Source organism: Aspergillus uvarum (assembly GCF_003184745.1).
Source record: "Aspergillus uvarum CBS 121591 unplaced genomic scaffold BO82scaffold_96, whole genome shotgun sequence".
Classification (NCBI taxonomy): Eukaryota; Fungi; Ascomycota; class Eurotiomycetes; order Eurotiales; family Aspergillaceae; genus Aspergillus; species Aspergillus uvarum.
In genome coordinates this window covers 65,109-93,085 of record NW_020291393.1, presented here as the reverse complement: position 1 = coordinate 93,085, position 27,977 = coordinate 65,109, and the positions used below count along the sequence as shown (strand labels likewise).

Genomic DNA, 27,977 nt, shown 5'->3' with positions numbered 1-27,977 from the left:
AGCATCCGTCGTGTCTCCCGTTCCTGTCCGCTTCCGTCATCATGGCCTCCGAACACCGGGCTTCCACCAACTTGCCCGATGACGAGCCCAATCCGGGCCCCATTGGGTCGGGCCTGAGTGTTCTGGGCGAAGACGCTTTCTTACAAGCATCCAATGCCACACCAGACCTGGCAGTTGAATCGAAACAGTTCGTCGTCTCCGATGGTCCTTCTTACTTCTCCGACGTCGCGACCAACTCACCGGCCGCCACTTCGTCCGTTGCCTCTCCTTCCACGCCTGCTCAGGCGGCTAGAGAAGCAAAATCAGGACGTGAATTACTGCGTCGATTAAGTCTGGTTGGCACGCCCACGTTGTCAGACATGGATCCCCGTGAGCAGTACCCGGGCTTGCACCTCACCGGTCGAATTATTAGTGCTGCCTTCTGTGTTCCGTACAAACTCTACATGCGATCCGGTTCAGACTGGGTATGTCAGCCCTCCAACCATCAACTCGCATATCTACTTTTGGGTGGACGCTATCTCTACACTCCGAAACCCAGCTGACTTGGCTTCAGGAATTGAAACCGCGCCCCGGAACATCTGCCCTGTTTGACTCTCTGGCCTATCTCGGCTCTCAGGACTCGAAATGGTCTCACACCCTCGTTGGCTGGACTGGTGAGGTAGAACCAGCCCAAGAGACGACGGCACCTCTGCAACAGATCCCTATCAACACCAGTGCCAAATTCCCTACGGCCGTAAACGGGTCCACCATACCTTTGAACAAAGCAGCAGCTCCAGTGCCCGTCGATGCTAACCAACGGCTGCCAAGTCACCCTCTCCTGGAAGGACTCCGGGTAGGGCAAGCCGATCGAGATCAACTCGATAGGCAAATGAGCTCCACTCGCTATGGTAAAATCGCCCCTGTGTGGCTGTCGGCTGAGTCGGATGTCCCCGAAGAACCCATCCTCTTGGAAGACCAAGGACGGTGGAGACGTTATGCCGAGAGGGAATTATACCCCCTACTTCATTACAAGCAGCATGGTCCTACGGATGGAAGGTCAGAGCGCACGTGGTGGGCCGACTATGTCCGTATGAACCGGCTTTTTGCGGATCGTATTGTGAAGGAATACAAGGAGGGTGACATTGTCTGGATTCATGACTATCATCTTTTCCTTCTGCCGAGCATGTTACGCCAGCGCATCCCTAACGTCTACATCGGATTCTTCTTACACGCACCATTCCCTAGCAGCGAATTCATGCGCTGTCTCGCCAAGAGAAAGGAGGTGCTCACTGGAGTCCTCGGTGCGAATATGATCGGTTTCCAAACCTTCTCCTATTCCCGTCATTTTTCGTCCTGCTGTACCCGTGTCTTGGGATTCGACTCTAATTCAGCTGGAGTCGACGCATACGGTGCCCATGTGGCTGTTGACGTGTTTCCCATCGGTATCGATACCAGTGCTATTCAACGAGCAGCCTTTGACTCCACCGAGATAGAACAAGCGGTGTTGGGAATTCGCAAGCTGTACGCCGGCAAAAAAATCATTGTTGGTCGCGATCGATTGGACAGTGTCCGAGGTGTAGCACAGAAGCTGCAATCCTTCGAAGTCTTTCTCGAAAAGTACCCGGAATGGCGTGATAAGGTGGTTTTGATCCAGGTGACCAGCCCCACTAGCGTCGACGAGCAGAAGGAAGAAAACAAGATTGCTAGCCAGATCTCGAATCTAGTCTCTACCATCAATGGGCGATTCGGATCTCTGAGCTTTTCACCCGTCAAATATTATCCGCAGTACCTTTCCCCGCACGAGTATTTTGCATTGCTGCGAGTGGCCGACGTGGGCCTGATCACGACGGTTCGGGATGGGATGAATACGACCAGTCTTGAATATATCATCTGCCAGCAGAACAACAATGGCCCTTTGATACTATCTGAGTTCTCAGGTACTGCGGGAACACTCTCCAATGCAATTCATATTAACCCATGGGATACGGTGGGAGTTGCGGGCGCGATCAATAAAGCTCTCTGCATGTCCCCTGAGGAGAAAGCATCACAACAGCAGAGACTATACAAGCATGTCACTGCCAACACCGTCTCGGCCTGGTCTAAGCAATTCCTCACCCGTCTGCTCACGAATTTATCTTCCTTTGATCAGTCAGTGGCAACGCCAGCTCTCGATAGACTCAAACTATTGAAGCAGTATCGCAGAGCTCGTAAGAGGTTGTTCATGTTCGATTATGATGGGACCCTTACTCCGATTGTGAAGGACCCACAAGCAGCTATTCCATCTGACCGCGTTCTCCGCACTCTCAAGACTCTCGCGGCCGATCCACGGAATGCAGTATGGATCATCAGTGGCCGTGATCAGGCTTTCTTGGATGAGTGGATGGGCCATATTCCTGAATTAGGTCTAAGTGCCGAGCATGGATGTTTTATTAGGAAGCCTCATTCCGACGACTGGGAAAATCTGGCCGAGCGAAGCAACATGGGTTGGCAAAAGGAGGTCATGGAAACATTCCAACACTTCACTGAACGAACTCAAGGCTCCTTCATAGAAAGAAAGCGGGTCGCTCTCACGTGGCACTACCGGCGCGCCGATCCTGAATATGGTGCATTCCAAGCTCGCGAGTGCCGGAAGGCGCTTGAAGATACCGTAGCCAAGCGGTGGGAAGTGGAAGTTATGTCTGGTAAGGCCAACTTGGAGGTCCGGCCGACTTTTGTGAACAAGGGCTTCATTGCCACTCGCTTGGTCAACGAGTACGGAAATGAGCCAGGAGATGCACCCGAGTTTATCTTCTGCTCAGGAGACGATTTCACAGATGAAGGTATGTCCCCCACCCCCCCTGCCGCCACCAATCTCAGCAAATACTCGGTTGCTGACTGCACTCTTCGTTCTCAGACATGTTTCGTGCACTGCAGGGATTCGACTTGCCACAAGATCACGTTTACTCCGTCACTGTTGGGGCAAGCTCAAAGCAGACAGCCGCCAGCTGGCATCTTCTCGAACCAGCGGATGTGATTGAAACGATCTCGATGTTGAACAACAGCTCTTGCTCTCAAGACTACTAAAACACTCCACGCGCCTTTCATGACCGGGATGCAGCCCCACATTTTCTTCCCCTATTATTATTTTTCATTTCATCTAGACTTTAGCTTCGCTTTCATGCTTATATAACTCCATGTTTCGTCCCGGGGCGTTGATGCGGGGCAGCGATGGTGATTGATTTGTTAGAGCTCAAGGCGATTGGGAAGAGGGCGCTCTTCAGCCATTGAGAGGAACTTTCTCGAGTTCTTCTTCTGCGGCATCTCTGACAGAGGGCCCGTTTTCTCTTCGCTTTCGAATCTAATAGCCGTTGATACTATTTCCTTCTTGAACTGCTTTATAGATGGCCAAAGCGAAGATGACGCGCTGCCCCTTCATATCCTTCTATCGTTGTCTAAAAGTATCGTGCGCTCCGAAGAATTTAGAGAGAACACAGAATGCAGTCTTAAAAACCATTACGAGTCGACGCTGAATAGCCGAGGAATCATGCCGTTCATGTTGTCTTGGCCCAATTCGGTCTTCTGTGCGAAACCTAGAAACCCGGCAGGGAAAGACGCGCTGTTCTCCACAATCCGGGGTTTTTCGGCCTATACTCCGCGCCCGCACTGAACTGACTGGTTTACCCCTCCTACTCTGACGGGCATGTCTCTTCTGGTCCAAGTTCGCATCCTCTTATGATGTTTCTGCCCTTCACGGACGTGGTGTCTTGTGCTTCGCCAGCCTTCTAGGAGAGTCCGATAACAGATTGTGAACCTGAATCATATTTATTGTCGATTAGAACATCCCCACGGGTATCGAACGGCTATGAAGACAACCTCACAGCTACCGTGCAGCGTCGATCCAGTCAGTCCAGCGCATGGAGCCCCCTCCGAGGAGAACTCCAATGTTCTCTATAGAGAATCTAGAGATCACGTGGGAGATGGTGAGGAAGATGTTATCGACACCCCACGGCCGAAGGAGCTGTCCCAGACCCCAACAAATGTGAGCCATTTCGAGGCCTTGACCACTCGAAGTTTGACGCTCGTTCGGACGAGGGAATCAGGCAAGGATTCGGGGCCCCCTCCGGACGGCGGCTTCAGGGCATGGTTCCAGGTGGGCCTTGCCCATTTTGTTATCTTCAATACCTGGGGCTATATCAATAGCTTTGGCGTCTTTCAAGACTACTATACCCAGACCCTGAAGCGACCGCCCTCTGATATATCCTGGGTTGGCAGTATTCAGATCTTTCTACTGTTCTTTATTGGGACTTTCTCGGGACGTGCCACCGACGCCGGATACTTCAAAGTCATCCTGATTCTCGGGGCTATACTCGAGCTATTTTGCATCTTTATGACTTCCCTGTGCACTCAGTACTGGCAACTGTTTCTGGCACAGGGGGTCGGCCAGGGGATTGGCTGCGGGCTCATGTTTTGCCCGACTATTGCTCTGATTCCGACGTATTTTACTAAGAAACGAGCCATCGCGATTGGCATAACAGCCTCGGGATCGGCCACAGGAGGGCTGGTCTTTCCGGCGGTGGTCATGCGGCTTCTACCCCAGATTGGGTACGGATGGACGGTGCGAACGTTGGGCTTCATTTCGCTAGCTACGTTGACACCTTGCTTGATCTTTCTTCAGCAAAGGCTGCCACCCCGTCGTAGTGGACCACTGATCGAGTTAACCGCCTTCCGGGAGACTTCCTATGCGCTCTTTGCGCTGGGAATGTTCCTGAACTTTTGGGGTCTCTACGTGGGGTTCTTCTATATCAGCAGCTTTGCGCAAGAAATCGTCCGCGTCTCTGAGTCTACCTCGATTGATGTGCTTCTGGTGATGAATGGGGTAGGCCTGGTGGGTCGCTTGATCCCCAACCTACTGGCGGACTGGTACACAGGCCCGTTGAATATGCTCATCCCTTTCAGCCTGATAACTGGAGTAGTGGCCTACTGCTGGGCGGTGGTAGGGAGCTATAACGGTCTGTACGCTTTCAGTGCCTTCTATGGGCTTGCAGCGGCCGGCATCCAATCCTTGTTTCCTGCCACATTAAGTACATTGACCACCGACTTGAAAAAGGCAGGAGTTCGCATGGGGATGGTGTTGAGTGTAGTGGCAGTGGCCGCCCTTATTGGCCCCCCTATCGCGGGAGCTCTGGTAGATCGAGACGGCGGACAATATCTATACGCACAGATGTTCATGGGGAGTGCCATTCTAGCGGGCACATTGACTTTGATTGCAGCGCGCACAAGCAGATTAGGCCTGTCCTGGCAACGCGCTTGAAGTTGATTCATGATTTCAGGAAGGGAGGAAGGAGGGAGAAGAAAATTCAACAGAGAAAAACAATCTAAGTACTGGGCTTGTCTATGATATAAGAGCTCGTTAACTTGGATAGAACATGACATATTAGGTTATCGAGTATCTAATGATACAGTATAGTACAATACAGTACATACTGTATTCGAAATTGGAAGCAAAAATTCAAGTGCACCAATCTCCCCCCCTCCCCCCCCCGCCTTCCGGGAGAGCAACAGAGCGTGCCAGGTGCCTGACTGCCTGCTCTTCTCCAACTTCATCTTCATCCCTCCCTCCCTCGCCAACTCCCTCACTTATACACATACACACACACACACACACATTCTCTCTCTCTCTCTCTCTCTCTCTCTCTCTCTTCCTTCCCTGCCACCACCGCCACCGCTCCTCCTCTCCCATAACAGCGCAACGCACAACAACTCCCTTCTTTATTCTCCATTCACCATGGCACCCCGCGGTCGCGGAAAGTTTTCCAAACCTTCGCGAGGAGGTACGTGCAAAAGCTAGACACCAAATTTTGAGAGCGAATGAAGCGGACTTTCCCTCATCAGCATCACACCACAAGAGAAGGATATTGGCCGCGACTGACCCGGTGCAATTTTCCTGCGCACACATCGAACAGGTGGAAAACATTTCAGTCGTGATGTTCAACCCATTGATAAAGATGGAAATCCTGTTGGCCTTTGGAGGGTTCGTATGCCTTTTCTCTTTTTTTCCCGGACTATCCTAGTCTACCTGGACTCGACCGCACCCCTGAATGTCCTATTCGAACCCCCCTCCTGTTGTAACCTACTCCAAATCCCATCTCCACTAATTCCGAGACCACATCACAGGATCCCGAGGAGAACAATCTCTCTTCTGCCGAGGAAGAGGAATCTTCCGAATCAGGCTCCGAAGAGTCATCCGACAATGATGATGATGAACCTTCCAACAACGCCAGACCCGGTCCGTCTTCCATACCTGTTGCGAGCAGCAGCGGTACGAACGAAATGACGCGTGAGGAGCGGCGTGCGGCCGCCAAAGCGAAAAAGCAGGCTGCCCAGGCTCGCCGGATGCACACCGCCGCTCAACCGGGTGACCTGCCCCCTTCGAACTCAGACGAATCAGGCAACGATACCGACGACGATGACGACGACCTACCAGCCAATCCCAACCACACGGCCAAATCACGCTCCCAGCTCAGCGACAACCAGGAAGACGCGCAAGAGCCGCAAGGCGATTTATCGCAGTTGTCGCGGCGGGAGCGTGAGGCGATCGAGGCTCATCAGGCGCGACAACGCTACTTGAAGCTTCACGCCGAGGGTAAGACAGAGGAGGCTCGCTCCGACTTGGCCCGCTTGGCGATCGTTCGCGAACAGCGTGAGGCCGATCGGCTGCGCAAGGAAGCCGAGAAAGAGGAGAAGGTCGAGCTCGCGAAGCAGCGCGCCGCCGAACGAGATGCCAAGTTGCAAGCTGCCAAGGGTGGGAAGAAGAAAGGTGCGCCAAAGAGAAAGTAAACGCTACGCAATAGACATCTCCAATTTGGTTTTACTTCCCGCTGCCGCTGGTGCACGTCATTTACATTGATTTTGTATAGGTTTTGGAATCATGATTGGCCTTACTTCCCCTTCTAGTCTCCTTTATCAAATCCTTGGTAGAAATATAGAGCTACACACGTGACATAAAACCATGCATTATACCTATTCAGGAGATGTACTGTCCAGTACGATAGTACTTCTATTTTCGCCACACCTCTACTAAGAGGTGGGACGACGGATGTGCACATCCATTAGGACTAGGTATCAGACAAAATACCCTGCAAATCCTTCAGGATGAAATCCGGGCTCTCCTCTTTAAAAAGAGCAGGCGAAAGATGTTATCATAAATCAGCGATCCATGACTGACCGAGTGGTTGCAGCACCAACACAAGATGACATATATGCCAGCGCTGAGCAGAAGAATTTGAAAGACTTACATACGTTGCAACTATGGTCATGAAGAGGAGATGCTCTCGAGGAAGAGCAGCTCGAGCACCAGCCCGAGCAAAAGGCAGTGCTTATGCGCCCCAGACCAAGACCTCCAGGATCCGGCCTTGCATGACCAGACTCCATCCGGCGACTAGGCTAACAAGCCACAAGATCGCAAATGCCAGGATAGGAAGCAAGAGTAGTTCGGTGTTGTGCAAGAAAGGAAGGGCATTGTATCCCAAGAACGTGATATAGGTGTAATATGTCAGTGCGGACAAGTAAAGTGTGTTGCCGAGGAACGTAGCCAGGAAATTGCTTGGACTGCGGGTGAGCAGTGGCAGAAGAAGAAACTGCACTACATAAAGATGTAGATAAAGGGGAAAGTATGCCCGGTTCGATACCTAAGATATGCGAGATTTAGTTTCCCTGCTCGAAATCCTGGGCCCTGAGACAGGTTGAAGTGACTTACATCAAAGCAGTAGCCAAACTCCAGCTGGTCCTTTTCGCCGGGCTGCGTGAACAAGCCCTGCGCCGCGCCACGCCGCCGACCACGACTACCTCGAAATCCCGTGAGGGAGACTGCGGCGCCGTCAGGGCCGAACAGGCGGGGAATCATGAGATATCCCAACGTCGAGACCAGAAGCGAGGACCCGATGAAATGAACGAAGATGAAAATCAGAGACAGCCGAACAATGGATCCAAACGACGGCGCATAGGCGAGGCCCCACGCGAGGGCTGTGAGAAGAAGGAAGAAGGAGAGCAGGTAGGTGAAAGAGGGATCCGGGCGATGCCAGGTATTCTTCGTTTCTGGAAATGGGTCAGTTCCTCCCCCCGGCAACCTGATCGGCTATGCAGAATACGAATACTCGTGACAACCTACGTTTCTTTGAGCCAGACAAGGCGTCAGTAAACAATCAACATTTCCTGTTGTCTGGGAACAGGAATAACGCACATGATAGTATATTGACTTGAAGACTTTCTTAGGCGCAATCAACAGAGAGGTCATCTCCCAAATTGCCATCTCGAAATCCATCTGCGGGAACTTGAATAGCCTAACCCACAACGAAGAAGGGAGGGGTACGATCAGTGATGGGCCGAGGATGTCGATAAAGATCGTCCTGGAAGCTCCACGCCGGGCTATACGCCGCGTACCGAAGGCTCCGAGTCCGAATTGAAATGCCTACCTTTTGAAAAAGCGCGGCATCCGTATATTGGATCTACGGCTGGCAGGCGTTGTGCCGCCGAAATTCAATGAACTGGCATGTTGGCGGGGAACAGATATATGAGGGTTCATCTTTCAGAAAGTGGACGAAGGGAAGGGGAGGTCCCAAGTCGCGGGACAGCACCACGTAAGGGGAATGAGACTCATGCAAATTGAACGTGTGACGAGCTCCAGAGGCGAAGCTAATTAAGTCACAGCAGATTTACGGGTGGAGAAGGAGGAGGATAAGGATGAAGAGGAAGAGGTAGAAGGGAGAGGAGGAGGAAAAGAAGAAGAAGAAGAAGAAGAAGAAGAAGAAGAAGAAGAAGAAGATGATGATGATGATGGTGACAGTGGAAACAACGCATGGGATGTTATGTCATCATCTGATCTGGGGTCTTCTTGCCGCGGAGGAATTTGGACCCGTTAGGAAGTCCTCCGTAACTTACTGTCTAGTACAGTACATGTACATGAACTGTACCGACTCTCCGTACTCAGCGTTAAGTGATAACTTACTGCATACTACACCTACAGTACTCCGGACAGTACACTAGGTCCTCTATAGACTGGACCTCTACTATGATACAGATTTTAACGGTTAGGGAATCGAAGAAAGATCAGACTGATGGTGACTCCCGGAGCAGGTGGGACGTATCACTTCCATAGTTTACTGTGAAGTTAACTTAGTTTAGTGGACTACGGGGGTAGTAACTTACTCCTTACAGTACTTTGCAAATCATGAACCGGTGCCTGCAGCCGTCGATTAAGTGGCCCCTGAACTGGAACCGCTAAGCTAGAGGGGTCTTTAGATCCAACACTATTCCAATTATTCTTCTTGTTGTTTGTTGTATTGATTCTTCCTTCTTCCTCTCCCTCCATCTTGCCAGGGTCCCTGACTCTTTCAAATGATCGAGCATGCTGTGTCCCTCACCTGATTATCCCATGTCGACTACAATTTCCAGTGTTTGATTGAGACGCTGGCGCATGCATTAACATGCAGTCGATGTAGCTTACGAGGTACTGTTCTGTTTTGTTCTGTTCACTTTCCTCCCCATTTATCCTTTCCTCCCCTTCCCTCCAGCGTTCGCGATCCTCGTGGCCAGTTCGCTCTCTCCACCCCCACACCCACTCATGTCTTGACCTTTGTTTGACTTTCCATATCCCTTGGGTCGTCTTGATCGCGGTCTCCGTTTCCTCGACCTATTGCCTGTCATCCATCCACTTTCTCCCTGATCCATGAAACACCCTCTTTCTTCCCGCCCCCGTCTCTCCAAATCCACATCGATCGATCCCTCATTCTTTCACCCTGACTGATGACTGAAGGAAGATAGCAGGATCGATATAGCTCGCTTTCAGTCATCACGCACTCCAATTGCAGCACTCGGCCCCTCCCCCCTACCCTCCCCCCTAACACCACCAATTCACTTCTCTTTCCACCTCTCGCACGATGTTTAGCTGTTGGTGAACTCTGACCTACACTGTGCTTCGATGACGGCGACGGCCATTTTTATGCCGCTTATCTAATGTCCGCGAATTGGTTCCCGGCACATTCTTGAAATCAGGAGAAGGATCAGAGCTTCTAAGCCCCTCTAAGGCGAACGGTGACGCTCAATAATCCACCGACCAATTGCTCCAAAACGGACGCTCTGTCTCGCTTCCACGACTGGGCACAGGTCCTGCTCTTTCTGATCTCTTGTCTTCTCTTTTCCCTTCCTCTTTACGTTCTTTTTAGCCCCCGTCGCTCGCTTCGCATTAATGCCACGAACCCCGGCCATTCGCAGAAGTCTTCTTCGATGAACAGAACCTCTCTTTTCGATAGTCGCACAATGCCTCCGCAGCACGCAAGCAGTTCACCCCCTCAAACCCCTCCGTTCGAACCAAGCGACCGCATAGCCGCGAGAAGGGGAACCCACCCGAGACCTTCCGTGCGGGAGACCTTTCTGGACGACTTCAATCCAGCTGATAATGCCAACGACAGCAATGAATCGGGCGACGAGCGCGACCCACATGATTTGTCGCTATCGCCGAAACATGCGGCCCGCACCTCAATTGTGGATAACATGCTCCTGTCGTTGGATCAGTTTGCTTCGGGCTCTCTGCTGGATGATTATCGCTTATTCAATTCGGTGTTTGAGACTGACTTGTGCGGCAACGGTTCGCCAGAGTCGATCGCGCAACGCCGCTATCGTGGCCACACGTTCTCTTCCTCCGTGTCCTCGGAGGTAGAATGCACGTATGATGAGAGCACTGGCCGTTATGCAACACAGCCGGCGAGAAGCCGTCGAAGCAACAGCAGCTCGAACTATCATACCAGCCTACGAAGATACGGCAGCACTCGCAGTCGCGAAGGAACCGGCTCCCGTGGTCAACTTTACGATTATAGGATCAATTCGAACATTGCCCCCCCAGCGAATACCCGAGCTTCTCGGAATGGAAATCGAGGCAGTTCCTCGCCCTCCACGGATCTTACTTCAATGCAAACGGGACGACTGGAAGCGGCCGGCGAGAGGCGTTCTGCGAGCTTAGACTTCGGCACGAGACAGCCATTCATCTCATTTCCGGATCTCGTCTTTGACTTGGACTCCTCATCGTATGGAGGGCTTGATGCAGCGCCGACTCCAAGCGTCCCCGGTGGACCAAGTAAATTCCACTCGTCTCCGCAGGCTGAATTTGCAGGCACCTCTAACCCCCAGCAGTCAAGGACGACACCTGTGGCATCGCGCCGGAACAGTGTCAAATCTCCGCGGTCGAACGACAGTCGAAAGACTCGACCGGAAAATCTGGGCACGGCGACGATCCGGAGTCATCATTCAGATCTGGCCAACCTCGGGGAGAGCGGACTCGAACTTCCGCCGACGATCCCTGCATCGCTCGACCCGCCCGCGCCGAGCCCAACCATTTCCTTCAACAAGCCGATCTTCCCCGCGCCACCCGACCCCGCTCCAGCAGCCAAGGAACGGCCAGGGTTCTTCCGGCGTGTGTTTGGCTCCTCAAAGGTGTCGACCGCCATTTCAAGCGAGTACCATCCTTCCGACCACGTCTTTGCCCAAGAAAACGACCACAAGGATCCCAGCGGATTTGGGCCGAACGCCAAGAGCTGGAGACAGCCATTGAAGAATAGTGCAGCAGGAATCAACTCGCACCGCGAAGGAGGAACGCACCAGGTGGTGACCAAGAAGTCTTCCTTCTTCCGTCGGCGCAAGAAGTCTGTTGCTGAAAGTGCTCCTCCCCCCATCTTCTTCCCCCCGGAGCTCAGCGGCCATCTCCGCGTACTGGAACCGGCCAAACCGGAAGCTATCTCGGTTAGCAGTGTAGGGAAAGGGATGAACCCTTCTTCCACCGCAGACCCCGGCAGTAGACCCTTGGACCGGCGCCCAGCCGCGGAGGCCCAAAACCTGGGAGGTTCGCCGACGCAAAATCAGAGAGGGAGTTTAGTCACAGCAACTCAGGGTCCTTCAAAGGCTAAATACAGCCTTTACCCGACGGTTCCACCGAGCAGCGCTCCGGAGGCATCATCACTCGGCCTCACCAGCAGTGTAGATGAGGCGTCGACCATCATCAGACCGGGCAGCTGGGATCCGAGTCATCCTGCCGACCAGCGGCAAGAACCGGAACACCCATGGCGTGGAAAGGGAGTGGACTCGAACAGTAATGATGTAGATAACGGTTCTGGTGCTAGTACTCTTCAAACAAAGCTGAAACCTGAGGAGATACCCGGCTCCTCGCTTTCGCCTGTGGTTGAAAGCTTCTCTCAGACAGGTGCCGTCCCTGAGGAGAACCTTGATGATATCGCCCTCCAGAATCCACCGAAGTTGAAAGAAGCCCACGGAGTCTTCCCTTCAGATGTGTGCAGGGATAATGAAATGGGGAGGAATACGGCTGCGGCTGCGGCTGGCTTGAACGAGTCCCCACGGGTTTCAACCTCGGAAGTTTCAAACTACTATACGGCGTCAGAAGCTCCCACCGCATTGTCAATTGAGCCAAAGCGCATAGATCCCCTCAGAGAGGAGTCTCATCGCTCAGACGGTTCCCTTGGCGACGAACCGACAGATTCCGACCGGGAGCAAGCGAGGATGTTGTTCGAAGGCCAGGAACAAGTGGTCGGGAACGAGCCTGCCGCCGCATGGCTTGGGGATCCCGACCGTGCTTCGATACGCAACGCATACATGGAACTTTTCGACTGGTCCAACCTCAACATACTGGCAGCCCTGCGAAGTCTTTGTACTCGGCTAGTGTTGAAGGGTGAGACTCAGCAAGTGGATAGGGTCCTGGATGCTTTTTCTACAAGGTGGTGTGCGTGTAACCCGCGCCATAGCTTCAAAGCTGCAGGTAGGTTCAGCCTAATTCCAGAATTGAGCGCCATGGCCGGCTAATGGGTTGACTCTAGATGTTGTGCACACGATCTGTTACTCTCTCCTCCTGCTGAACACCGATCTACATCTCGCCGACATCGAGCAGAAAATGACTAAGACTCAATTTGTTCGAAATACGATGCCCACGATCCATCGGGTGGCTACCGAAGCCGCCCCTGACGAAAGTCTCAATGGTAAATCGAGAGCCTCAACGCAAGACCCGATGTCACCCACCGACGACCATGACCGGGGTTTTGCGAGCATGGATAGGCCACTGAATCAACCGGCAAAACTAGTCAACCGACTGTCTCGGACTGATCTGTCTGCGAAGATTACAACTGATCCCGATAACGAAACTGGCCCGCTTGTCAACACGCCTTTCATTGGGTCGATGAGGGTATGGGAACAACAGGTCGAGGCTGTTCTCCGGGACTTCTATTCCTCGATCCAGAAACAGAAGCTTCCTCTTTACGGCGCGTCAACAGAGAAAGAAGGACCGCGGTCTTCAGCCAGCAACTTGCTTGGCCCTTATACTAGTGGGCTCCGCCGAAGTCCCAGTACTGTGAGTAAAAGTGGCTCTGACATCTATCCTCGTGGTCGCTCTGCAGATTCCCGCTATGGGACTGCGCGGTGGTCATCTAAGCCTCGTTCGCGAGCGAGGCTATATCCTCCGTCTACCATGGGATCCAGTAGGACCAGCTTGGACGACCAGGCATCGCTCTGGAGTCCTTCCGCATCAAGTACTTGGAGTAAGTACTCCTCCGGAAAGTTGACTTCGGCATCAGTGGATTCATTTGGGTCAGACTTTCCGCGCGGGGACTATCAGCAGTCGATAGGCTTCGCCAATGCCTTGAGTCAAGCCATTATCCGTGAAGATTCGGCCCATTCAATCACAAGTATCGAAGATGCTGAGAGAGATACCCCGCTTTTGGAGGACGAAACTCTACAGCTTGCCGGCGCCCCTTGGGCCAAGGAAGGCAGTCTGAAGCATAAACACCACCTGGACTCAGTTGATAAGAGGGCCAAGGATCGCAATTGGAACGAGTGCTTTGCGGTCATTCAACAGGGCTGGATGCGCCTTTTCTCTTTCAACGCCTCGGTCAAAGGCGCCCGGCAGAAACCTAAGCAGCGTCACCCGGGGGGTCTCGTGGTGGGAGGCGGAAACTGGACTGAGAACGCAGAAGAGACTTGGAAATTTCTCCTCCGTCAGACCATTGCCAGTGCGCTTCCACCTCCCGGCTACTCCAAATCTCGCCCCCATGTTTGGGCTCTAAGCCTTCCAACCGGTGCGGTACATCTTTTCCAAGTGGGAACCCCGGAGATTGTGCGCGAATTCGTATCAAGTGCCAACTATTGGAGCGCCAGGCTATCCAAGGAGCCCTTGATCGGTGGAATCAGTAATATCGAGTACGGCTGGAGTGATGCCGTCATCAACAGCGCTCTCATCACGGCCGAGAGCAGTCGGACGCCACCTTCTTCATCCGGGGCTCGACCCAGCATCCAAAGTTCGATCCGGAGCTCAATCGATCAACAGGGCATTCGACCTCGGTTACCAGCCGATCGGGTCCTCATTAGCGACTGGGCCCCTCCCCAGCAAAGCATGGTCGCCTCGGCCCTTCCCGAGGCTGACCAACTGAAAGCTTTGCAGGCGTATGTCAAGAATGTTGAAGACGAGCTGCAACGACACAATGAACTCCGCTCTGCCATGATCCTAGCGTTTTCGCCTCGGCACCCCAATGCTTCCAAGGCGTTGGCGAATTGGGAGCGAAAGTCTTCATACCTGTTGCGTGAAATCGTGAAATTTCGCACATATATCGATTCGTTGTCGGGTGCACTGGAGCAGAAGAATAGGATCTATGCAGCCCGCGAAGAGACTGCGACAGAGGAGTGATTGGGGTTTCTTGTTCTTCTGGCTCCTTTGGCTTGTGGCACCTAAGCTCATGTTTTTCATTATACCCTTATTTCCTTGCAGTTGCTAAGTAGTTATGCATTCCAGTCGCTTTGGAAGCCGTGTTCTCCTGCACGCTTAATCTTTTCGTCTGCCTTTGTTCTTTTACCTTCATTAGAAAATTTTTTCTTATTACCGCTATCAATTTCTTTTTTTTCTTTCTTCTTCTCTAGATTAACACATGATGGGGATTGAATTTGTTGGACAGCTATTAGAGACCTTTTTTTTTTTTTACTCTTTTTTCTTCTCTCATGCTGGTGGTTTTATCCAGTCGCTTAGAATAAAATCCGAGATCAACTTCTCAACTGCTCAGGGTTTATAAATGTATTGTACAATGTCTGGGAGGTACCACCTATTCTCCGCCGACTAAAGGTTTCAGTTTCCCCGTTGTTGTTGTTGTTGTTGTTGCTGTCGCTGTTGCTGGACCCGGGCTTGGCAGCCCAAGGTGTCCATTCAGCACCCAAACAGTAAATACAACGCTGAAAGTTAAGGCATCATCTGGTCCCAACCTTCACTTTCCAACTACTCAGCGCCTAGCCAACCTCCCTCTCCTCGCTTCTGCTCCTCCTGGGTCTGCTCCACTCCTATGTGATTTATCATATCATCTCTTTACAGGATATCACGAAAACCTATGCGATCACATCCACCAATCTGAAAGTTCCAGCCCCTCCCCCCCTTCAAAAGCGTGGGGGAATCTGCCCTCAAAACACAATGATTACCATCGGCTCGGGCGGCGAAGCTGATCGCATTGACACTGACACTGACAAAGCACCATCTCATATGATCAATCAACCCAACCCTGCGATTGTTACATCTTCCGCGCGACAGCAAGAACCCGATGATACAAACCTTTCTCTGCCCCCTTTGCCCGATAATGACGACAGTAGCCTACTCCTGTCGAGCGAGGATGGCGACCACGACCGTGCCGAGGATCAGACCTTTCTCCAGGAGAACGAAATGCGGAGACGACTGATGGACATGGAGTCAAGTTTTTTACCTGACCCTTCGACCATTCAAGCCACAACAACACATCGAACCATCGGTGCTGATGATACTTCCATGGTTGAAGCGAATCGCGGTGATGCCTCTAGTCCTTCCGGTCCGGAAAATTCTCAGATATCCTTTATGGTACCGGATGAGTCAAATATTGACATTACATCGGTCGGCGATGAGGTTCCAATTCCGCAAACTCCTAGTCCGCTTCCCGAAGAGGCCGACGATGAAGCCATGGACGCGACATCCGCAGCTTCTTCCGAGCAGCACGCCGACAATACAATAACCCGAATTGAGGGAACACACTCGTCGCCTTCGGCGGCGGCAGCTCTTAGGACAGCCAACAGGAATCCGACCGCCTCCCTGAAAGATCCTCGAGATGCCAACCAAATCTCTTTGGGCGCCATTCAAAGAGAGCACTTCTCCACACCCGAGCCCAACCAGTTGCTGCAGTCAATGGGGCAGAATTCTCACAGCGAGCCGCGCAACTTATCACCTGGGCCATCGAGGCTCTTCCAAGAGAACAGCGGCGGTGACGCAGAAGCGATCTCGCGCGCAAGCAGTCGCAGAAGTAGTAGGCCAAAGTATTTGGCCAGCCGCCAGTCGGCACATCGGCTTTCATATTCATCGGTCACAAGCACCGGCACAGAGATAACAAATAGCGACGCGACATTGGGTGCTGACTATGCCCTTCAATCGGGCGGTGCAGCACCTGGCATGACGAGTAACATCCAAGCTGGTCAGCGCAACACACTAGCCCGATCGGTGAGCTTGGGCAGCATGGCTTCAGGCATTTCTGGTTACAGCGATGATAACGTCTTTGATCGTAAAGGGCCCAGTGGAACTACAGAAGGGGGTCTCCACACTCTCAACGAGGAAGACGGGCCCTCAAGGTCGCGCCCAGGATCATCTTCCCAACACCATCACACCCATCAGCCTGCAAATCATGAATCTGAGCAATCGAGTACCCAGGAAGCTGCAGAGCCCATGACACCGAAGGCTAAACACCGCAATAACAGCTTCCCCACGGATACAGCCATTACCGAACGTATCAAAGATGTTCAGATCCCAAGCACATTCGTCAAGCAGTTTAGGGAGGATCATGGCAGCCGTGCACTGTCCCCGGACAAACGTACAAGCACCACTCCCGGCTTTACGAAGAGTGGTCGTACCATGACCCTCAAGGAGCAAAGTAGTACCATCGACCGTCTCTCAAAGGAGAATTTTGATCTGAAGATGAGAATCCACTTTCTGAATGAAGCCTTGAACCGGCGCTCTGAGGAAGGCATCAAAGAGATGATTTCCGAGAATGTCGAGCTGAAATCAGATAAGTTGAAATTACAGAAAGACAGCCAGAATCTGAAGCGGAAAGTCCGTGAGCTTGAAAAACAGCTAAAGGACCAGCAATCAGACAAAGAATCTATGGTTAATCACGACCCTGACGGCTCCGAAGATGAAGACCGAGATGCAGCACAGGACGAAGAGATACTATTCTTGAGGGAACGGATAGAAACCTACGAGCTAGAGATTGAGAGGTTCAGGTCAGAAAGCATCGTGCGTGAGAGCGAGAAGAGAAGACTTGCTGAGATGGTGAAATCACTCAGCGATGGAAGGAGCGAGGGAAGGCCCATGGGATCAGACGTGGGAGCAAGGGAAGAGAGGGTCAGTCCATGTTGACTCTGCGGACAACTTCTTCGAGGTCAACCCTACTGACGTTTCAAATTCCAGGATATGTGGAAGGACATGCTCGAGGCCGAGGCCGCAGCACGTGAACAAGCCGAGGAGGAGAACAAGAGATTACGGGAGGAGGCCTTGCGCCTAAGGACCGAGATGATGAGCTTCCCACTGGCCTCCGCGCGGCCTGGGCAGCGGGACTGGGTTGGATCGGTGGCCTCATACTCAGCCGCTTCTGAAAGAGATTTCGTTCGGAATGCTCATACTGGGAGTTCCTCCAGTTCCACACTGGTCATGGAATTGGAGCTCCTGAAACAGGAGAATGCAGAGTTGAGGAAGGAAGTGAGCGCGCAAACCTCGATGCTTACATCTCGGAATCGGGAGAAAGAGCGTCTATACCAGGAGATCGAAGAACTAAAGTTAGGCCAGCGCCGCGACGGTAGTCGATCAGTGGCGGGCGATAGTATATTCGATCGCTCGGCATCCCGAGCCCACAGGAGGCCTTCGTCTCGTGCCAGTGATGGGACGGGTCAATCTCCAGGCGACGAAGCAGAGCGGGAAGATTTGGAAGTCAGGATTGGAGAATTGCGTGACCAGGTCTCGGCCTTAAAGCTCGATAACCAGGCTGTTCGTGAGCAAGCTGAGGAGTACCTTCGAGAATTGGAGGCTGTTGACAAGGCTTACCAAGCAGACGTAGACCAAGCAGATGAAGAAATCGAGACTTTGACTCAGGAGCGCGATCAGGCCTTGCAGGAACGTGACCAGGCCTTGCAGTTGGCTGAGGAACGCAACGAAGCTTTCCAACATCTGAGATCCGAAGCCCAAGAGGAGATAGACACTGTTGGGGAGGAATTAGATCAGAAGGTGGAAGAGTGCCAACGATTGGACGAGGAACTCAGGGTGCAAGATGAAAACCTAAGGGCTTTGCAGGCCGAAATGCGATCGGCAAGTGAAGGTATCATTCGGCTCGAGGAGGATGCGCAGAACAATCTGCAGCGGTACAAGGCCGTTCAGCAGGAACTGGAAGACTGCAACCGTGAGATGGAGACTCTGGGGAAGAGTCTGTACGAATCAAACACCAAGGTTCAGCGACTAACGGTTCAAATTGAGTCGAGTCAAAACGAGATTGCGTTCCTTCGGGAAGAGCAGGACGGCGATAAGATCAGGATTGGAGACCTCGAGTCAGAGCTCAAGACATACAAGCTGGCACTTCAAAGTGAAAAGGACAAAACTAAGGAACTAGAAGAGCGTCTGGCCGAGGAGCGACACCAACGGGAAGTTGTGGGCAACAAGGAGAAACAAGAGGTTCAGCGCATTATCAATGAGCTAAATCGTGAAGCGTCTACAGCTAAGGAAGAGGCGCGCAAGCTGAGGAAAAGCCTCTCGGCACAGGAGATCGACACGAATACGTGGAGAGAGCGGCTGATGGACTTGGAGAACAACCTGCGTGAAACGCTGGGTGATCTGACCGGCAGTCGCTCTAGCCTCATTTCCAACATCATGAAACTGCAGAAGGAACTCGAATCGACTGCCCTAGAACTTGAGAGTACCCGCTCCAAGCTCGACGAGAAGGAGTCGTTGTTGCGAAACCGGGATGCGCTACTGGAGAGCCATGGTCTGGAGTCACGTAAATTGGCCGAGCTTCTTGATCGCGAACGCCAGGCTCGCCGCGCCGACAAGCAGTCCTTCGATCAGGCCCTCAAATCACATCACCAGGCGTCCCGGACCATCACGCAAAACAACTCGCGCATCTCGGACCTTGAAAACGCACGGAATCAAGATCGAAAGCGCTTCACGACTCTTGAACAACAATTCAAGGACCAGCTAAGCGAGAGGAACGCCATGCTCTTAGCGATCTGGAAGCGTCTGTCCTCGATGTGCGGACCGGATTGGGCTCACTCCAACAGCCTGATCAATGGCAATCTGCCTAGCCAGGAAGTCATCGGAAATATCCTATTTTGGCCCGGCTTCAGCCGCAACCTTTTGCTTGCTCTCAAAACCCTGGAGAACGTGGTTCTGGGGTTCAAGGCTCGCATCAAGGGCGTTGAGCGCGATTTAGCCAAACAGTATCAGTCGTTAGAACACACTTTCAGCCTGCGAGTTAAGAAACTGGATCGTCTGGAAGAATCGATGATGAACATGCGCGCGCAGCAACACAACCGCAGCCTGTCCGGAGTGTCTCCGGAGACCGCTAAGCTCCGTGGAGAAAACCGGCTCCTGAAGGCCGAGCTTAATCTGCTACAGTCTCATTCGCGCAGTCGGGGGTCGACGTTGGCCGAGGCCACAGACGGTGCCCTTGTACACGGCTCGCGCACCCATCCGCTAGCGGCCGACCCCGCCAATAGTGAGAGGTGGATCCAGCGGCTGCGTGAACTGGAGAAGAGACTCAAAGCCGAACGGGAAGCTCGGATCTTGGACCGCAGCGGGGCGCGCAAGCGTCTCGAGGAGCGTGACGCGGAGAACCAGCGACTGCGCGCTCAGCTGGAGAGACGGCATCTACATCACGACGTGTCGACTAGGACATCGTCGCTTGACGGCGATGGCGGCCATATGCGCGTGCCAGCTCAACGGCGGCTCGATAGTTCTGACCCCGGCACGAGCGACGGGTACGAGCGCCATCGCGATGACGAGCCGAGTTCAAGTGGGGAGGAGGGCATATACGTTGATATCGAGGTGTAGGCTTGCTTGCTGCCAGCCAGCCGTCTTTTTTTCCAGTTTCCAATTTCCCGCATCTCCCTCCTTTCTTGAATGATCATCCATCGTTATCTTGTTTATTATTCCCCCCACGCAAATGTTCTGCTCATTCAACCCAGCCCGTTGATAGCGATGTTGTATATTGTTTCGGTCCTCTGCGTGTGTGCGTACCAGATACCCTCTCTCCCTTGGATTTTAATTCTTTGTTGGCGCATGATTTAGACACGTGGAGCTCTGTTGATGTGGAGCAAAGTTGAACCAGAGAAGGTGGCCGGCAGAAAGTAAAGGGGGCGACGGTGATTGGGCAATTTCTGAATGAATGAAGGTGCAAGTCTGGCCGGTAAGAACAAAAGACGATCGAGACATAAATCATTCGTCCCAGTCTACAAAGATATACAGTACACGACGTAGCATCGTAAACCCCCAACTTTCTCCCCTCCCGGCGGCGCAACACGGGGCACCGACCGCAACCAAATCACCGCAAAGAGACCTTCAAAGAGAAGTCCACGATGCCAGTACCCTGATGAATGGAGCTAGTGGACAAGATGTCGACGTCGGAACAAGCATACAGCGCGGCATTCTCCTCCGTCAACCCACCACTGACCTCAATCAAAAACTTCCGCTTACCCGCCCAATCCGCCTTGAGCTGCCGCGCAGCCTCGCGCACACCCTCGGGCGTGAAGTTGTCCAGCATGATCACGTCCGCCCCGGCAGCGATGGCAGCATTCGCCTCCTCGAGATCCCGCACCTCGACCTCGACCTTGGTCGCAAAGCCCCCAACGGCCTTGGCGGCGTCGACGGCGCGCGGGATAGCGGCCGCAATGGACGACGAGGCGCCCGCGCGGTCACCGACCCCGCCGTCGGCCGCGGCCCGATTGTTGGCACAGGCCCAGACGTGATTGTCCTTCAGCATGGTCATGGCGCTCAGGTCATGGCGGTGGGGGTCGGCGCCGCCTACCAGGATGCCATACTTCTCGACGACGCGGAAGCCCGGGGTGGTCTTGCGGGTGCCGGCCAGGGTGCCGGTCCAGCCCTGGGCGCGGACGGCGGCGACCAAGGCGGCGGACTTGGTGGCAATGCCGGAGCAGCGGGCGAGGATGTTCAGGGCGACGCGCTCGCCGAGGAGGATCTTGCGGATGGGACCGCGGACGGTGGCGCAGTGGGTTTTGATCGGGTCGGTGGTGGTGGTGGTGGTGGTGGTGGTCAGGGAGCCTTCGGGAAGATGCCACTCTACTCTGTTGCATTGAAATCAATTGTTGAGGTGATCATCAGTGGGGTTTTGTGGGTGGATATGGTTTCAGAGGAGGAGGTATAGGGATCTGACGTACGTGCACCCCAGTTGCGCAAAGACTTCATTGAAGAACGGAACACCTGCAATGATCCCCTAGACCAGGAGCCTAAGTCAACGGAAAGAAACAGAAAAGGAGGAAGGGGAGCCGACTACATACTTTGCTCTTGCCTAGTAATCGGGCCTCGCCCTCCGATTCCCCGACGACGAAGCCGCCATAGTCGAAGCTGGGACAGTCCTCTTCCAACCAAGCGCTGATGAGGCGCTTGTAATTCCCGGGAAGAAGATGACTGAGGTCACCGTACTTGGCAGCCATTGGGGTCTTGGGGTGTCGTCTCGGGAGGTTGAGTATGGAGGGGAGGTAATGTTGATGAGGGGAGGTGGAAGATGGAAGGAGATGCAGGAGATGCAGAAGGAAGTTGTCAACGAACCCCACGCGGGGCAAGCAATTTCCCTCGGGTGCTTCCGGGGAAGCGCAGGAGAGAGGGGTAGATGAGTCAGGATTTATGTAATCACTCTTATCATTGTAATCACTGCACGGAGTACTGTATTACCGAGATATGTCCAGTAAGTTACTCTGTACTTCCAGAGCAGAGATCTCAATATTCCATATTCCCGGAAACGTGTAAGGGAATGACAGTATACAAACCAGCAGATATTGTCTCAAGATACCGAAGACAACTTCTCTATGCGTGTCTAACTTCGAATACGAACACGAGGTTGCTACGTCGACCCGTGGATCCTTCCTTGCACCGAGCTCCCAGAGAGATGATGACATCTGTCAACACAAGAAGAAGGGCTTGGACGCCCATCCGATTAGTGATCCCAGAGCAGCTCAATACTCTGCCAACCCACGAGTAAGTTGACAAGTGTCAATTCTCACTTGCCTTTGCTGCATGGGAGCTGTGAACAATTGCTGACGTCAAGGGCCACTCGTTAGTTTAGTGACAATCGACTTCTCTATTGCTAGTTCTTAGGCAGCAAGATTGTATTGAAAAAGGAAAAAAAGATAAAGAATAAAAAAACCAAAACAGTAAATGAGAAAAGCACGGGTTGTCTCGTCCTTAAAGAGTGTTTGGACCCGCTATTGTAATCAGATGTAAATGTACATAACTATGTGTCGAGATGATGAGCCCACACTTATGGCAGGGATCAGGCATCAGCACCAGCAACTGGGGTCTGTCCTTCACCGTCCATACGCTTATGTGGGGTAAATTGAGGTTCGGTTTGTACTTTGTAGTCACTCAATGCCAGAATACTCCGGTCACGGGCAGATGCAGCTGTGGGCTGTGCAAGTGCATACGGTGGTGTTATGCATTATGATCAGGCCGTGGAGAGGACCATGCGGTTATTCCACTCCAAGCTGCATGGGTCGTGTGATGACTGGATGGCAGTTAACTAGTAGTCTGGAATGACTTGGCCAGCTGTGAACCATATGCCAATCGTTATATAGTTAGAGCTCATATCGTACATAATATTTTGTGCTGTACATAACTTGTGTAACCTGGGAAATGCGCAGTCCAGCTTAAGTAAGGCTGATCCGCACGCCAAGCTTTTGCCCGGGACTGGAATGTTTCCGTCTCCCGCGCTTTCGGCCTCCGAAGTAAAAGTTACTGCACGGTATGTACTGTACAGCTCCCTCGATCATCCGTATTTCCGGAAAACATATGCGGTTTTTTTGCATTCGAGATTTGATGACAATACCAATGTTATTACCACAATGACAGGGCTCTCCTCTCCACACTGATGTACACTTATTGTAAGTTACAGTAATAGTTGATCTCTGTGCTGCGACGAGCCTGTGCATAGTTGTATCAAAATCACTATAGACATGAGAATAATCTCAAGTCACCTTAGTCACTGGGTGTATACATGATGCTCGACCCATCATGGCGCATGCAAGAAGAAGCAGACCTCTCTGCCAGACTTTGCATTCAATCATGAATCATCCTCTTACCTCCCGCGAAGTTAATCAATGCTTCTAGTGAGATTCCAGAATGCCTTGGCGCCTCGATTGAGCGATTTTTTTTCCCCTGTCCCATGATCCATCCCATCCCATCGAGTCGTCGACCAATGTGCCCCCCACCCCAGTGGAAAGAGAAAGAGCGAGACTGCGAGAGTTCCGAGGGGCCGAGAGAACTCTCCAGGGTTTCAGAAATGTCAAACCAACTTTTCTCTACCACGACTTTTTCCCGTGTTGAGTATCATTTGACAGGAGTAGGCTAACTCACTCAGGTTCGACTGTAGATCATGTATGCGTGCCATTGAAGCTAGTATCATTCCGCCTCCAAATGAAGGAAGATGGGAACTTTGGCTTCTCGTGAGGCCTTTTCGCCTGGTCTTTCCTTCTTCCATTGCTCAGGTCTGGTGGAGTCGGGTTCCCACTACAGAGATCCATTCTTCTCGAGACCCACGCTGCTTCGGATACATATCACGGTGATAAAGGGTAAATCGGCACACACAAACACCAAACGCCAGGGATGTCGGCCAAGGTAGCTTGAAAAAGAAAAATTTTGATTTCCATTGTGAGAAATTGAGCGGAAATTGTTCCGCACTTGAGGACAAATTACTTGTTACGTGTGCAGATAGGCACTGATCGGAGTGTAAGATGCCGAGATCCAAGGCCCAAGTTCAAATCTACCGCCAGTCAAAGGTCAACAGCGACAATCATTCAACCGATCAGTGGTCTGACTGACCATCAAACCTAAACCCCATTCGTTCCATCTCCATTGCCGCGGCAGTTCAGCGCGGGTCTTTCCATGCCTTATAGGTGATCTTGCTGCCGTACTGAGCTCCCTTCTTCAGGACCACCGTGTGCCGCCAGGCTGGTTCGTTGATCGCGTTGACAAAGCGACTAGGCTCGATACAAAACCCGGCAAATGGCCCGCGGCTCGGGTTCCCTTCCGTGGCCGGCACGTCGATGCCCTGTCCCGTGTAGAATTGGAATGCAGGCTCCGTGCTATACACCTGCAGGTTCAGATGCGAGTCCGGGTGGCGGAATTCAGCCTGCAGCTGGAGGGGCTGTCCGCGTGTATCGAGGGGCACCCGGGCGATCTCGCGTTCCATCACGAAAATATCGTCGAACTGATTTTCGGGCCCGAAGGTGAACTCTTTCGTCACCTGGCTGGGATACGGTTCGACTGGGCCGCGAGGGATCCCACCCGCAAGGGGCAGGTAATCTTGTGTCGACAGCTTGGCGATAGTCCCTTCGGTGGTTGCGCCGCTACCCAAGTTAAAATAGCTATGCTCCCGCACAAGTTGGTCAGATAAAGTGGATTCAATGGCGGGCAGCACACCCCTCCCCTCCCCTCAGGTGATAGTGCCTGCATACCTGTGGTTGGTCAGGTTGATGACGGTCTCCTCGCACTCATCGCCCACCAATTCGGCCTCATATTCAATATCCAGCACGGATCGGGTGATGTTACCCTCCTTCTCCTCGCTGACCGTGTAGAAGACCTTCAAGTCCACCGTACCCGGGTACCCGGCCTCGTTGTGAAGACTCCGATAGGTGTAAAGCAGGGTGTCCTTGCCATGCCGCTGCAGGACGGTTGGGCCCTCGAAGTTGCGTCGGCCCCAGCCTTGACTGCCGCCATGCAGGGCATTGGGGGCATCGTTCTGCTCCAGCTGATATTCACGACCGTTGAGATTGCGGATGATTCCGTCCTTGATCCGATTGGCCACCCGGCCAATGTTGGCACCGAACCAGGGACTGTTGTGTTCCTCGTATAGCTTCTGGGTTGTGAATCCCTGGACTATGTTTTGACCCCCCACGTTGAATTCCTGGATGATGGCGCCCAGAGAGGTGAACTTGACGGAAGTATTGTCACCCATATTGTTATTGTTCTCGGGCGATCAGGTAGACTTCCGGAAGTAATTGTTGCTAGTCAGGGCGAAGGCTAACTGAGAAAAAAAAAGAGAAAGATTGGGACACGTATAAGCTTATCACGGCCCACGAGATTAAAACCAAGTCAGTTGAAACTTGAAAGGGCACCCACATTCGTCTACCCCGCAATTGCCTGTTTTTCCCCGGCGCTCGACTTGGCGGGAGAGTACGGAGTACAGTAAGTGAGACCCTGTGGCTCAAAATTGCTCAATGGAAAGTGAGGACTCGCTGGGTCAGAGAGAACATTAGCCCCTCCTTATAACCATCTCAGATCGGATAAATAGCTCCACGAATGACGAAAGTCATTTGGCATAGAGCTAGTTTTCGAGGCGCTAGGTTCCTCTGCAGTAAGTGACAAGACTCGAGAGAGGGGGAAATGGACACTGAGCCCAGACATTTAGGCTAAAACACCTTGTTTGGGTAATCTTCCGGGGAAGCCAATGCCTCAGGCCGCAGCATCAACAAACAAACAACCAACCTACCAACCAAGCAACTAGTTATGTGAGCAGCTACAAAGCTTGACAAGAGCACTCGAGAGCAGTGAATCATACGGTACAGCCTTAGACAGGTATATCAACTCCATCCGCCCATAGGTTTTCTCGCCGCGTACTGTACTGTACTGTACTGTATGTCCTGTATGCACATATGAAAGACGGAGAGCGGCCAAACACCAGCTTCGGGTCGGTCGTGACGGAGTACGTGGAATTCCGTGCCGAGATCACGTCCGCTGAGTCAATATGAGGGATGCATGCACAAATATCTGGGGCACTCAAGTAGGTAAGCTATGCGACGTTTGTCTGGGAAAACCGCTGCATACGGTGCGCTACTTTTGACATCTTGTGCCCCTTCATATTAGGGGGCTCATTACCTTCTTCTGACTCCGAACTCCAGATTCACCGCCACATACATCAAACACACACTGGTACTGTATGTACATGTGCATTTGCGGATTACCGACTCGACATACGGCTGGCCCGTGCGGCAGCAGATATTAATCGCTCAGCCCACCTCATTTGGTCAAACGGCCTGCAAGAAGGACTTTGAGCCTGCCAGTGGTAAGTTACTCGATAACTTACTCGTTACGCGTATGTTCAGACGATAAATCGCGTATCCACCGATCCTAAACCCCGTCTTCACCCCGAAAAAAGCTGGGTTGTCCTTTGGTCTAGGTCGAGTCCTCCAACTTCGTCCACTGCTCCAGCCAGGCTGATTAATGATTCGGAAGCTTCCAGCGGCTCGGGGACTGATTAGTCAGGACAATGAGAGTTGGACACGACCCAAAGTGGTAAACTCCGACCCCATGAGGCGCGAAATCGGTGCACTCGGGATGGAGCCCCTGGTCGGACATATCGGACATATCGCCGGCCCTTTCTTTGCCTTTCTTTCTTTTTTTTGTTGGGCGGGGACAGTTTCCACGTCTCCATTAACCATCTCACGGAATTCATTTTCAGTCGTGAGACTAAAGAACAGAAGTAGCCTGAGCCTGGTTGTGGTACTCGTACCTGAGTGGCCTAGGGGAACTGACCACAATCAAAACGAATTGACTTCCACATTACCACATGATTACAAAAAGAGACTTAGACTCGAAGGCTTGAAGAGATTGTCGCTTTTGCGTTCGATGAGCGCGCCTGTGCGTACATAGTACATCTAGAGCTCTATACAAGGAATTGCCAAGGAGCCAACGCAGACCACGAAACAATCCTGAACAGATCATGAGTCGATCATAAGACCTAGAAAGACTACTTAACGAGCTGCTATGGATGAGAAGTAAAATACGGAAGTGTTTGCTGTCAACGCCAGCTCCAAACCCCGTTTGTGCCCTGGCAGTCAGTTGGCCCGTCTACTTTTGACCAATACTCCAAAGGTAGTCTCCATCCATCAAGAGAACCCAGGCATGCAACCTTGATGGTGGAAGGTGGGTGCAGAACCTAGTGGGTAAGGAGCAAGAGAAATGGCCCAAGGGGGAAAAGGACAAAATCAGATTGTAGTCCAGCTAAAAAAAAAAAAAAAAAAAAAAAAAAAGATGTCAGAGCCCAACAGACTAATAGCATAGTCTAATGCACATGGATCACGGACTTTGGGATGGATTATGGAGCTGGGATGAGATTGAGAAACCTCCGTAATCCGGAAGTAAAAAAAGTTTTCAAAACAAGGTTTTGGCAGGCATGGACAGTACACTCCATCGATTCGCCGGTATTGAGTGTGGGATGCCGAGACTTAGATTATATATGTATGTTTGGGTAACATACAGTACAAGGAACTTCAGTGCTCAGCGCACAAGCGGGTGGTCGGCATTGTGGATTGAGCTTTCTTTTTCTCTCCTCTGGTTCTGTGACAGTTTCGGGATCGGAGGGACGAGACACACAGGCTGCTGGAAGATGGACGAAGCCGTCAAGCCAAGATCTCTCTCAGGAGTTCGCTTGGGCTGGGCTCCATCGAGAACCAAACTGTGTGCAGGTGTTAGCGGCCCCGTCGCATTGCTGGTGGGGACTGGACCCTCCCTTTCTTTCTTTTCTCATCATGATTCAACGCTGCACCACCAGTACTCCTCAAAATCTGGTGCGGGCCCCTATCTGCATCAGAACAGCAGCATCTGGATGCGCCCAAGCGTAGAATTAGCTAGTCTGCACCTACCCCGTTGAGAAAGAACGAATTAATGCTGTGTGCTATGCTGTATTGGCTTCACTACCTCCGGAGGA

General features: G+C 52.4%; 6 protein-coding genes across 6 annotated transcripts; 3 read left to right on the top strand and 3 right to left on the bottom strand.

Moving 5' to 3' along the window:
• Positions 1-25: 25 nt before the first annotated feature.
• On the top strand, positions 26-3,474 carry orlA (putative alpha,alpha-trehalose-phosphate synthase subunit Tps2). The gene is made up of 3 exons (XM_025636599.1): positions 26-464; positions 554-2,798; positions 2,873-3,474. The coding sequence occupies exons 1-3, from the start codon at positions 42-44 to the stop codon at positions 3,040-3,042; spliced, it is 2,838 nt and encodes a 945-aa protein (XP_025486259.1). The 5' UTR covers positions 26-41; the 3' UTR covers positions 3,043-3,474.
• A 28-nt stretch (positions 3,475-3,502) lies between these two features.
• Positions 3,503-6,961, top strand: BO82DRAFT_387609 (putative MFS monocarboxylate transporter; the record flags this gene model as incomplete). The annotated part of the gene is made up of 6 exons (XM_025638321.1): positions 3,503-3,539; positions 3,936-4,108; positions 4,190-5,143; positions 5,180-5,250; positions 5,938-5,989; positions 6,133-6,961. The coding sequence occupies 6 exons, from the start codon at positions 3,503-3,505 to the stop codon at positions 6,793-6,795; spliced, it is 1,950 nt and encodes a 649-aa protein (XP_025486258.1). The 3' UTR covers positions 6,796-6,961.
• Positions 6,929-8,736, bottom strand: BO82DRAFT_359510 (unc-50 family protein). Its single transcript, XM_025636598.1, has 4 exons — positions 8,430-8,736; positions 8,194-8,297; positions 7,715-8,052; positions 6,929-7,646 (listed from the first exon to the last, which is right to left on the bottom strand). The coding sequence occupies exons 1-4, from the start codon at positions 8,537-8,539 to the stop codon at positions 7,335-7,337; spliced, it is 864 nt and encodes a 287-aa protein (XP_025486257.1). The 5' UTR covers positions 8,540-8,736; the 3' UTR covers positions 6,929-7,334.
• Positions 8,737-10,272: 1,536 nt separating this feature from the next.
• BO82DRAFT_407499 (Sec7 domain protein) lies at positions 10,273-14,689 on the top strand (the record flags this gene model as incomplete). The annotated part of the gene is made up of 2 exons (XM_025639635.1): positions 10,273-12,775; positions 12,834-14,689. The coding sequence occupies 2 exons, from the start codon at positions 10,273-10,275 to the stop codon at positions 14,687-14,689; spliced, it is 4,359 nt and encodes a 1,452-aa protein (XP_025486256.1).
• Positions 14,690-20,582: 5,893 nt separating this feature from the next.
• Positions 20,583-21,942, bottom strand: BO82DRAFT_396423 (nicotinate-nucleotide diphosphorylase (carboxylating); the record flags this gene model as incomplete). Its single annotated transcript, XM_025638840.1, has 3 exons — positions 21,556-21,942; positions 21,436-21,491; positions 20,583-21,342 (listed from the first exon to the last, which is right to left on the bottom strand). Exons 1-3 carry the CDS (start codon positions 21,709-21,711, stop codon positions 20,583-20,585), a joined length of 972 nt encoding a protein of 323 aa, XP_025486255.1. The 5' UTR covers positions 21,712-21,942.
• A 1,974-nt stretch (positions 21,943-23,916) lies between these two features.
• On the bottom strand, positions 23,917-25,495 carry BO82DRAFT_359507 (aldose 1-epimerase). Its single transcript, XM_025636597.1, has 2 exons — positions 24,727-25,495; positions 23,917-24,636 (listed from the first exon to the last, which is right to left on the bottom strand). Exons 1-2 carry the CDS (start codon positions 25,224-25,226, stop codon positions 24,138-24,140), a joined length of 999 nt encoding a protein of 332 aa, XP_025486254.1. The 5' UTR covers positions 25,227-25,495; the 3' UTR covers positions 23,917-24,137.
• Between the last annotated feature and the right edge of the window lie 2,482 nt (positions 25,496-27,977).